This window comes from Sesamum indicum, linkage group LG15 (assembly GCF_000512975.1).
Source record: "Sesamum indicum cultivar Zhongzhi No. 13 linkage group LG15, S_indicum_v1.0, whole genome shotgun sequence".
NCBI lineage: Eukaryota > Viridiplantae > Streptophyta > Magnoliopsida > Lamiales > Pedaliaceae > Sesamum > Sesamum indicum.
Genome location: NC_026159.1, coordinates 8,156,876 through 8,168,101, shown reverse-complemented (window position 1 = coordinate 8,168,101; position 11,226 = coordinate 8,156,876). Strand labels below are relative to the sequence as shown.

Here is an 11,226-nt window from a genome sequence, read left to right as displayed (position 1 = left end):
AATTTAATTATCGTCTAACGACAAGCGCACTCCGTTAGCCTCCGTTAGGTTTTCATCCAATATTTATTGTGAACTGACAGAAATTATATTATTAATTATAATTTTATATATTTTTGAAAAAATTAATATATTTTTATGGACTAATAAGATAGTGTGTGATTGTTATATTGATATTCACTATTGGATGAAATTGTAATATTTTTAGGACTAACTTGAAATAAAAGGTTGTTGAAAATGTACAAAATCCTATTGAATATGCATAAGTAAAATAACGAAATGAAAATCACAAAATAAGATTAATTTATAGCATAGACAAAATGATGATGTTCATTCCATGAAAATTAGTAAACACATTGTTCAAAATACATAGTCATTCAAACACATTGATTTCTATACATACATAATCAGTTTCAAAATTCTATCCTCCAATGTTGCTCCTGCAAACTGCTTCTAAAATTAATAAAACATCATCAATATTGTACTTACCATTACAATTTTTTACTATATATGAATGCTTTTTACGTCCGATGTACATATGTTTAATTAAACAAGACATAGTTACACTCTTTTTCTTGCAATGATGTCAAATTTATTGATAATCCAAATAAATTATCGACATACTATTTGATTTCTAATTACGTTCGTTCTTAGCAAGTCGACTGCTACATTCGTCATGAACTTTTCGTAGTCAACAATTAAATTTATATAGCTAGGTCAAAGATTGCATTATCATAGGTAGATGATTATAGTACCACCTTCTTAATTAAATTAGCGAACCCTTCTAGTAGATTATCAATATAACTTTTTTCTTTGGTTAATTACAAATAATGTACTGAATTTTGAATTATACTAAATAGCACAACATCTAGTTACAAAGTTTGACTCTTTAGCAAATTCAACAATTCTTTTTGAATGGAGAGATATAATAATATCCTGGATAATCAAGATTATCATAATGAAAATCCTATTAAAACTAATTTATAGTTTGTTTAAATAAATTATTCCTATCTTTTAAAAAATTGTATATATATCATGCAAATGAGCTAATTACTCACTTATTAAAAAAATAATAATTTATCCTTTTGTGTTTTTTAAAACGAAGCAATTTACATCCTTGTCTGAGGATGTAAATTGCTTCGTTTTAAAAAACACGGAGAGGTAATTGCTAATTTTTTTATCGAGGGTAATTGGCTCATCTGCAATATCCCAGGGGTTGCTTATATTTTTGCATATATATTAAAACACATATCTTAAAGAAAATCTAAATATGGGAATTGAATTGAATACCATACTCCCAAAATCATAAGACACAAGATTACATTAATTCCTCTCATCAAATTACCAACATCTATAAAAGTCAAAAAATGAAGAAAAAAGTAGACAAGAATCTCCTTCATGTATTGCATGCAAAAAATCAAGAATCTCCTTCATTCTGCCCTTGTTTTTGTCAGAAGAAATTCAATCCAACAACCAATAAAATTTATTCTTTTCCTTCATTCCCAATTTCAATTGACTACAGAGAAAAGAAGGTAAAGAACTGCAGCATTTTCTGATTACTCGCAGTAAACAAGAATGCCAATGGTCGTAGGACGCGGACGCAGGTGGAGTGACTTGATTATTTGGTGGGTCGGAGTGGTTTTGCAGCTGTTGTTTTTACTTAGCAATGCCCAGAATTTGCAGGGGTGAGTTGAGACATATGCAGCCATGCACGGGTGGTGTAATTTCCTTGACAAATTAATTTCTCTCTTCTCGCTTTTTATAAGCTTATATACTCATGTATTGATACTTGCGTAAATTATAATGAGTTTTTTGAGGTTTGGTGTAAATACAAATACTTTTTTTTTTTAACAAATTATCAATACGTTTTGAATTTAGTGTACGTCTAATAATTAGCCCGATCTGTTAGTCTACATTAGGTTTTCATCCATTTTTTGTAGTGAACTCGCCAAATTATCCTTGTGGATTATGAATTATAATTTAACTTACTTTTCAGAATTTTCTAAAAAATTTTATAGAGTAAGTGGATAAATTTTTGGGTTAATGACCCCCTTTAAAAATACATTTTCCCCTAATTTCTTTTAAACTACACATATACCCCCCTTAAAAATTCTCAATCTACACATGACCCCCTTCCTGATGCAAGCAAAAAACAAGTACATAAATTTTTAATTTTGCAACTCATTGAACATTCCCATGTATATTTTTGCATTTATAAAAAAAATAAATGTAATATATATATATATATATGTGTGTGTGTGTGTTTGTGTGTGTAGAGTAAGGTTAACATTACTAAATTATTTCTTTATAAGTATAAATTTATTACATGAACACGTTAAGTGAAGGGTAAAATGAAAATTTATGCATTTTTTTTTGTTACCATCGACATTTTTCATTCAAATCCTAACAAAAGAGAGCTAGTTATAAACAGTAAATTTTCGGAGAGAATGCAAGTGTAATTAACCCTAAATTGTTTACAGTTTTTTTTTTTTCAAAGTTTTTCATCCACTTTGTCCGGTTCTTTTATACTTTTTAATGTTTTTAAATACCATAAAATTACTTAGAGCAAAATTGATAATTCCAAACCTTAGTTGAAGGATAACATAATTTCATCAAACATCAGGAAAGCATTTGTAATTATTTAATCAATGTGAGAGTATTTGTAATTATGTCAAATCTCAAAAAGACTCGTTGTAATGTACTACTGAAATTTCGTAGTTTTGTATGAAGAATAAAAAGAAAAAAAATACAATTTTAGTCCCGTGACAATTGAGAGGTTACAATTTTGGTCTTGTTGAAATCAAATTTAGCAATTTGATCCTGTAACTAAATAAACATTGCATATTCAGGATAACTCCGGGCAATTTCAACAAATTCCCCAATTTAATTGAATCATATCCAAGTCACATGCGATTTTCCAACAAAATTAACTTAAGTTGTCCTAAAATTGCAAAAATATTTAAAATTTCGGGATCAAAATTGCAGTATTTTGATTTCAACATTATAACAAATTATCAACCCTACACTTACAGAACTAAAAATCACATGTTTCCATAAGTAAGATAACTTTGAAAAGCTAATATGTTCTATGAAGAACAAAAATTAGTTTTCCTTAAATTTGTTTGGCTACGGTCATTAACAAATACTTTCTTGCAGCAGGGAAGGACTTTCAGAAGACAAAATTCAAGCTGATTTGCCATCTGCTGGTGTGCAGTTACTTGAACAGGATAAGCAAGTAAAACTACAACTACCAGTGAAAAATCTTATTATTGTTTTCATTATCTATACATGAAAATATTTTTAACATGTGTGCAGATTGTAATGTGTAATGGAATAGTAAGCATCACATTAACAGTACCAGGTGGTGCAGTTACCAACATAACATACAAAGACAGTGGCAATTTGCTTGAAACCAAAGACACTAAAGAATATAACCGAGGGTATGCAAATTCTTGTGATTTTTTTGTCTTGCAAGTTCTTTTTTATGTGGAAGATATGGTGGAAAATTGTATTTTTCGTCCCATAATTTAGTTCTTGGATACTTTTAATTCTATTGTTTTGGAAAATTTTTGAAATAGTTGCGAAAAGTCTCACTTTCAGTTCTCTTTCCAACTTTCGTTATGAAATTGTCCGGGAAAAAAATAAAACATGTGCAATTCACGTGATTGTTTTTCTCTATTTTGAAAAGATAGCAGACACTTGATTTGCATATACTTTTTTTCGTCAATTTCCTAATTGTAATTGGTAGGATTATTGAAAATGAGACATTTTGCAAATTATGAGACTATTTTTTGAAAATCTGTAAAAAATGGAATTGAAAATGTACTGGATCTAAATCATGGGATGAAAAATATAGTTTTCCTACAAGATGAACACACACACACACACAAACACACACATATTTAAAAGAGGGAAAAAATATTTTTTGTTTCGTAACTGATGGTCTTTCCACTTTCGAGCCCATTGGTTATAGGATTATCATTTTTTGTCCCGTAACTTCTAAAAAGTAGCACTTTTAATACCCCTGACTCGCATTTCTGTTAGATATTTTAAAGAAAAATTGCACCCGCTTAGTACGTGATCGATAAATTGTTTACACTTTTGATCCCATTGATTACTAAATTTTCACTTTTGCTCATAACATTGAAAAAGAAGGTCTATGTGGATGCACTTAGCATCCACATAGCATTTTTCGTTAAATATCTAACGAAAATATGTCATGAGATAAAAAGTACTACTTTTTTAATATACATGACCAAAAATCAGAATCCCAATTACCAATTAAATCAAAAACAAAAAAATTTTAAGTTACAAGACGAAAATACTATGTTTCCCCTAACATAGTATATATGCCTTTGTATAGGGGAAGACATTTACATATATATACTCAGTGCAATCCCTGCCCAACTGCCTGTACATTTTCTTGATCAAGAATGCAGGTTGAGTACTCTATAACATTAACATGCACTAAATATATATATAGGCACTGGAATGTTGTTTGGAGCAAGCTGCCAGAAGGAGGCAATATGGTTGACAAGTAAGTTTTTGTACCACTATAACTTGCAGTAAATGGATTTATTGAGAGTACTGAACATGAGTTTTCTACTTAAAATAAAGTTGTATGTAAAAGTAATTGTTATTACAACAAAGTGCAATTTTCTAGAAGATTTTTATTGTGGAAATAAGTTTTAAATAATTGTTACTATATATATATACTGCTTTGTGAACTATTCATTTATTTATAGTTAATATGAATATTTATTACTTTAATTTTTTATTAAGACACATCGACAACACGTAGTTAAAACTCAAAATTTAATTACTCATGGATTCAAGATTGATTTTAAATTTTACAATAAAGTGTATTTGAATATTTTAAGTTTTGAATTTTTGTAAATAATATGTTGTTTATAATCGAGTTAAATAACTTACTATATGCATCAAAAGAGTTAAACTATTTCTAAGGATATTTTTAAGAGTATAATACTTTATTAATAAAAGTATAGGCATATAGTTATTAATTATCAATTTATATACACTAGAAAAAAAAATTATTGGCTGTAATTTTAATAGTTGTAGACTAAAACCCGTAGTAAATAATTTTTATTGATCATGGTTAAATAAAATCAATGCAAAAATATAGATTTTACCATAAAAAAAAAGTAATTTGCCATTGCTAAGATTAAAAGCCATGGAAAATATTTTTGCCACCCTTGCAGATACCATGGTCAACTATGGTTGCATAACTGTAGTCAATAACTATTTGTTACAGCTATTTTATTTTTAACCATGGCAATTAGCTATGATTAAATATTGCTTTTTTTGCAGTGTTATTTAATTTAATTTTTATTATTTTATTCAAATTTTCATAAAAAGTAAATACTTCCTGATTTATTTGATTTTACTTCTAATAGCACTGTACGTACAAGATCTTATTATTTAGAAAATAAATAAATTCACAACATTTTCGATTCATGTTCATGTTACAATTATAACAAATATACAATAAAGATTGGATCTTTGTTCAGCTTAGAAGGAACAAGTTACAAGATCATAGTGCAAAATGAAAATCAAACAGAGATTTCCTTCACTAGAACATGGAAAGTTGGCAGCTCTGATGCCCCTTTAAATGTTGATAAAAGGTACGTACGTAACCCTAATTTTCATGTTCTAATATCATAACTTTGTTGATACTTGTTATTAATCCATGAAGATTTGCGTCAAAATTTGAAATTGGTAAGTAGATTCGTGATGTTGCGTAATTCCCCTGGATTCTATTCCTATGCTGTGCTTGAACGCTTGAAAGGATGGCCGGCTTTCAACATCGAAGAAGGAAGAATTGTGTTCAAGCTTCAAGAAAATAAGTACCTGAAAAAAGTCCTTACTCTCTCTATTCTTAATTTTTATTTATGTAATGTATCATAGTAATTTTTATTTTTACTTATATATAATACATAAGTATAACTATAAATTTATATATAGGTTTCATTACATGGCAATGTCAGATGACAGGCAACGATTTATGCCAATGCCCAAGGATCGTCTTACTGGCGAGACCTTAGATTATAAAGAAGCAGTTCTCTTAACAAATCCAACCAATCCTGAATTCAAAGGCGAGGTGCTTCTCTCTTTTTCTTCTTTTTGTTGGTGTAAATTATTATTTGAACAACTAATTCAACAACTACATTAGAGGCTTGATTTGTGAAATTTTGGGGCGTTGGTTTTTGTTTTTAATTTTATTTTTAATTTTCAATATTTTTAATGGGGTCAAAATGCTTTATTGATTTTTGTAGGAGAAATTAAAATATATTTGGATTGTGTGTTTTTAAACTTAGGTTTATAAGTGTGAAAAATGAGGATGTGTTTGAATTTTTTATTTGTTTATATAGATACTTTGTAAATACTGTATTTTGCATTTATAACATAATATTACATTTATTTTTAAAAACGTCAAGATGACATGAGAACATATCTTGTCATGCTCTATCACGTAGCTAAAAACAAAAGAAATGATAAGGCCTAGAATTGCATACGAGAAGGTTGTTTTCAATGGATTTAGGCTGCAAATTTTCACGAAAATTGGACTTTTTCGATAGAATTAGGCTAAACAAATAATTTTTCTCCGATTTATTTGTGCAATACACTTTGTCAGATAATATAATTAGCTCTAATGTATCTAGTTTCGTATAATACTATGTAACATGATTAGGTGGATGACAAGTACTTGTACTCATGTGACAATAAAGACAATCAAGTTCATGGGTGGGTAAGCAGTGATCCCCCTGTGGGTTTCTGGATTATCACGCCAAGTAATGAGTTTCGTACAGGCGGCCCCATTAAACAAGATCTTACATCCCATGTTGGTCCATATGTTCTTGCTGTAAGTATTTCTCTTTTTTCTTTTATGAGTTTTTATCTATTCAATTAATATAATTAAAATTAGTAAGTATAGTATATTAATTCAACAAATAATTAAAAATAAACAAATTACAATAACTCACATGACGTGAGATAAGTATCCACTCATTTTGTGGGACTCAAAGCCATGATATCGAATTTGTTCATGGGACCTCAACCTTAACATTAACCACTAGACTAAAACATTATTAATTTCAACTTATTATAAGTATTTCACCTAATAAACAAATTATCCATGCGTACATTATATCGATGGGGGAGAAAAAGCTAGATTTTAATTGCCTTTTAGTTTCTTGATTTTCATAAATAAAACCTTAAACTGATGAAATGAATAAGAAGTATTGAAATAGTAATAGAAGAAATTATAAATTGAAGATCTCTGTGCTATATACTATTTATAAGTGAGTTCCAGATTTTGTGATTTAAAAATACTTTTGAGTTGTCTACAAAACCTGAAGGAAATTTCTTTTCCCAAAGAATTGAAAATAATTTGGGAGAATGGGCAAACAAATTAAAATTCTAAATAAAGAATTGAAGTTTTTGTAATGAAAGCTATGAATTATTATTCTTTTCTTTTCTTTTTAATAAGTTAATTACAATCATTAATATTCATGATAATATAGTCATGGGGCCTCAACTTCGCCAACTGAATTAAACCTAATTGGCAAATGAAAAATTGAACTGATGATTGGTTCCCAATTAGACTGAATGAGATTAGCATGTCCGTATACTTTAATTTGGATTTTTAATATATTAGTTAAAAAATGTTAAAATAATCCACCAAATAATTAGAGGATTGAATATTTGCAGGAGATACAATTCATCCAAATATCATAAATAATTTACTATAAATAAAATATATTTGCCGGCTTAAAAAATGAGTTAATAGGTTGTTAAAATTATGACTTCAAACAAATTTATGCAAAGTAAATAAATAAAGAAATTAGCTGAGTTTAGCATATATCTGCTGGATTGACTAATTACTTACATTGTCCATGAAAAGATGTTTATTAGCAGACACTATGCGGGGGACGATATAGATCTCAAATTTCAAACTGAAGAGTATTGGAAGAAGGTTTTTGGTCCTGTTTTTATCTATCTCAATTTTGATGCTACGGCAAAATCCCATCCATCTGTCCTTTGGAACGACGCCAAACAGAGAGTACTACCGTATTACATTTCAATTTAAATCGATTATTCCACACAGCACACAGCTTATAGAACCATTTATTTCAGAGCATTAATTAATAATTACTCACTCCTTATTTGTTTTGGTAATTGATTAGATGCAGAAAGAGGTAGCTAGTTGGCCGTACCGTTTTCCTTTTTCAAAAGACTATGTTAAATCCAATCAAAGGGGAGCTGTAAGCGGTCAATTACTTGTTGACGATTGGTATATATATACTTTAATACATAGTTTATAGTTAATAATTTCATTACGTTATAGCTCAACTTATTGCGAAAATTAAATTTTATGAGGTGGAGTAGGTCTTGGAAAATAAATTTTGTACCATCATGATATAAGAGCTGAGATTAAAAGAAACTAAGAGGAAAACTAAACATAATCATTTCCTCCCCCTTCATTTTCCCTATTTATCTAGAGCGTTAAATGCAATTTACTCTTAACATGTGAAATGAACAAAAAAAATTTAATAAAAAAAGAATTGCAAATTACCTTCAGTGTTTTGAAAAATGAAGTAAATTACTTCCTATCAATGGTTTAGATAGGGGGAAATTTGCTTTATTTTTCAAAATACATGGGATAATTTGCTATTTTTTGCTTCACAAGGAATTTTTTGTTCATTTCTTATATAACAAGAGAGTAAATTATTTTTTTTCTTTATCTTAAGGATTAAAACCATGAGTCTACTAGTGCATATAATTGTGTATTGATATTGCTTTTATAGGTTCATAAATAAGCAACCTGTGCCTGGAGCCTCAGCTTTTGTGGGATTAGCACCCTTAGGAGTTGCTGGTTCATGGCAATTAGAAAGCAAGGTAAATATCATGTTTCATTCTATATTGACTTCTAAATAGCATTCTTCACCAAAAATAGGGAACTTTATTAAGTTATATTAATCTAACTAGGGTTATTGTTATTTCTTCAGGGTTATCAATTTTGGACAAAGACAGACCAAAATGGAAAATTCTTGATACAAGATGTGATACCTGGGACTTACAGCCTGTTTGCATGGATTCCTGGAACTCTTGGAGATTATAAATATGCTTATGACATCACCATCTCCCAAGGAACTGTTGTTGAGGCTAGAAATATGATTTTTAAGGCTCCACGAGAAGGTGAAACATTGTGGGAGATTGGAATCCCTGATCGCTCAGCTGCTGAGTTTTTCATTCCAAATCCTAGTCCGAAATTCAAGATACATAAATACAGAGTTGAAGTTGAAAAGTACGGTTTGAATTTAGAACTTATGGGCATAGATATATCTCTAAAATTCAAACTAATAGTATCTGGTAGATCAATTGTTCTAATTAGACTTGTTCTTCATTTACAGGTTTAGACAATACGGTCTCTGGACAAGATATGAGGATTTGTATCCACAAGAAGATCTAATTTTCAAAGTTGGTATCAGTAATTATAAGAAAGATTGGTTTTTTGCACATGTGACAAGGTAAAAGTTCTATTTTTGTACTTTTTTTTTAAAACCCAAAGACAAACAAGGCAAGGTCATCATTGGACTATTGTTTTAGTAGGTATCTACTTTGATAGCTACTTCTAATCTTTAATTTCATTTTATGTAGCAAAGCAGTAAAATTAATTGACCATGATAATACATGTTTATATATGTTGTCTATTAATCTTTCATGTATGTTGTCCGTTTTGACTTCTTGAGATGCAAGATAGATTTATAATACTTCTATTCTATAATGTTTGTGAAATTGTAACTATTGAACAATCAAAAAAGTGAGATTATTTTTTCATGGGTTAGGAAAGCGACAAATGATGAGTACGTACCAACAACATGGAAAATTTTATTCGACCTGAAAAATATTAACAAAGGAGCAAACTACACCCTCCAACTGGCCCTAGCATCAGCAAATAGGGCTGAATTACAAGTATGAAATTTATATTCCCTTATGTAGCATCATTTTTTGGCTAGGGTTAAATATAATTTTCGTCCTGTATTTTTTGTGTTGGCATTTTAGTCCTTTATCTTCTCAGAGTAGCAAATAAGTCTTGCAACTTTTTAATTTTTCTTGATTTTGGTCCTTTAGTTACCCCAGTTTGTAAATGTTATGGGAAAGAATCATATGTCTTGCATGTCCTTTCTTTAATTTGTTTTTTTTTCTTTGGCCAATTTCTATCAGCATGGAAGTAAAATATCGGTCCTGTATTTTTTGCATTTTGATATTTTAGTCCTTTATTTTTCTAGAGTAGCAAATAGGTCCTATAACTTTTAATTTGTTGCGAGTTTGGTTCTTTAAATTGACCAATGAGAAAAAAAAGGCCCAAAAATATGTGCAGGATACATGCTTTTTTCCAACAATATTTGCTCTAGTAACTAAAGGACCAAAATTACGGAAAGTTAAAAAGTTGCAAGACCTATTTGCTACCTAGAAAGATAAAGGACTAAAATACAAAAATACAAAAGATATATGATGAAAATTGCATTTAATCTTTCTTAGCTAGTATAATATGACATGCCTGAAAGAATTAATGCCAAATCACTTGAAATGCTTGCCCTGGAGAAAATTAGTAACTCCATGAATTATTGTTTTGTTTCAAGTGATGCTAATCATTGTTTACTCATATGTTTGAAGGTACGTTTCAATGATCCTAAAACACTACCACATTTCACAACGGGACCAATAGGCAAGGATAACACGCTAGCAAGACATGGCATTCATGGAGTGTATCATTTTTACAGTATTGGAATTGCCGGAAGTTGGCTTGCCACTGGAATGAACACAATTTTTTTAACACAGGCAAGTAGCCGAGGGCTCTTTAGAGAAGTCATGTATGATTATATCCGTTTCGAAGGCCCTATCTAAGTACAAAGGGATCCTCAATATAGTTTAACTCAATGATTTAGTAATGATGCAATAGAACTCAATGACATTTTTATTATGGTAACCTTCAACCATAACTCAACTTGTTCCTTCAAGATAATTTTGAATAAATCTTAAGTATTCATCGACAACATAATCTTCTATAATAGATTGTCTTAGATGAGCTTTGTAGTTGTGCCCTAAATCAAGGGTCATGACACGACCATACCACTGACTCTAGAAACTCAGTAACATGATGCCATCAATACAGAGCAAGAATCATAACAACTTATTGACGAATAT

General features: G+C 29.5%; 1 protein-coding gene across 1 annotated transcript; it reads left to right on the top strand.

Annotated features, from left to right (window-relative positions):
- LOC105178402 (rhamnogalacturonate lyase-like) lies at window positions 1,573-10,926 on the top strand. The gene is made up of 14 exons (XM_020699149.1): window positions 1,573-1,682; window positions 3,154-3,232; window positions 3,313-3,437; window positions 5,526-5,639; window positions 5,742-5,861; window positions 5,980-6,115; window positions 6,707-6,877; window positions 7,919-8,077; window positions 8,202-8,308; window positions 8,823-8,913; window positions 9,024-9,322; window positions 9,429-9,545; window positions 9,864-9,990; window positions 10,696-10,926. The coding sequence occupies exons 1-14, from the start codon at window positions 1,573-1,575 to the stop codon at window positions 10,924-10,926; spliced, it is 1,986 nt and encodes a 661-aa protein (XP_020554808.1).

Coding starts and splice junctions, on each gene's coding strand:
- LOC105178402 (XM_020699149.1), top strand. CDS start 1,573: ATGCCAATGGTCGTAGGACGCGGACGCAGGTGGAGTGACTTGATTATT. Junction 3,438..5,525: donor ACTAAAGAATATAACCGAGG/GTATGCAAATTC, acceptor ATCTTTGTTCAG/CTTAGAAGGAACAAGTTACA. Junction 9,991..10,695: donor CAAATAGGGCTGAATTACAA/GTATGAAATTTA, acceptor ATATGTTTGAAG/GTACGTTTCAATGATCCTAA.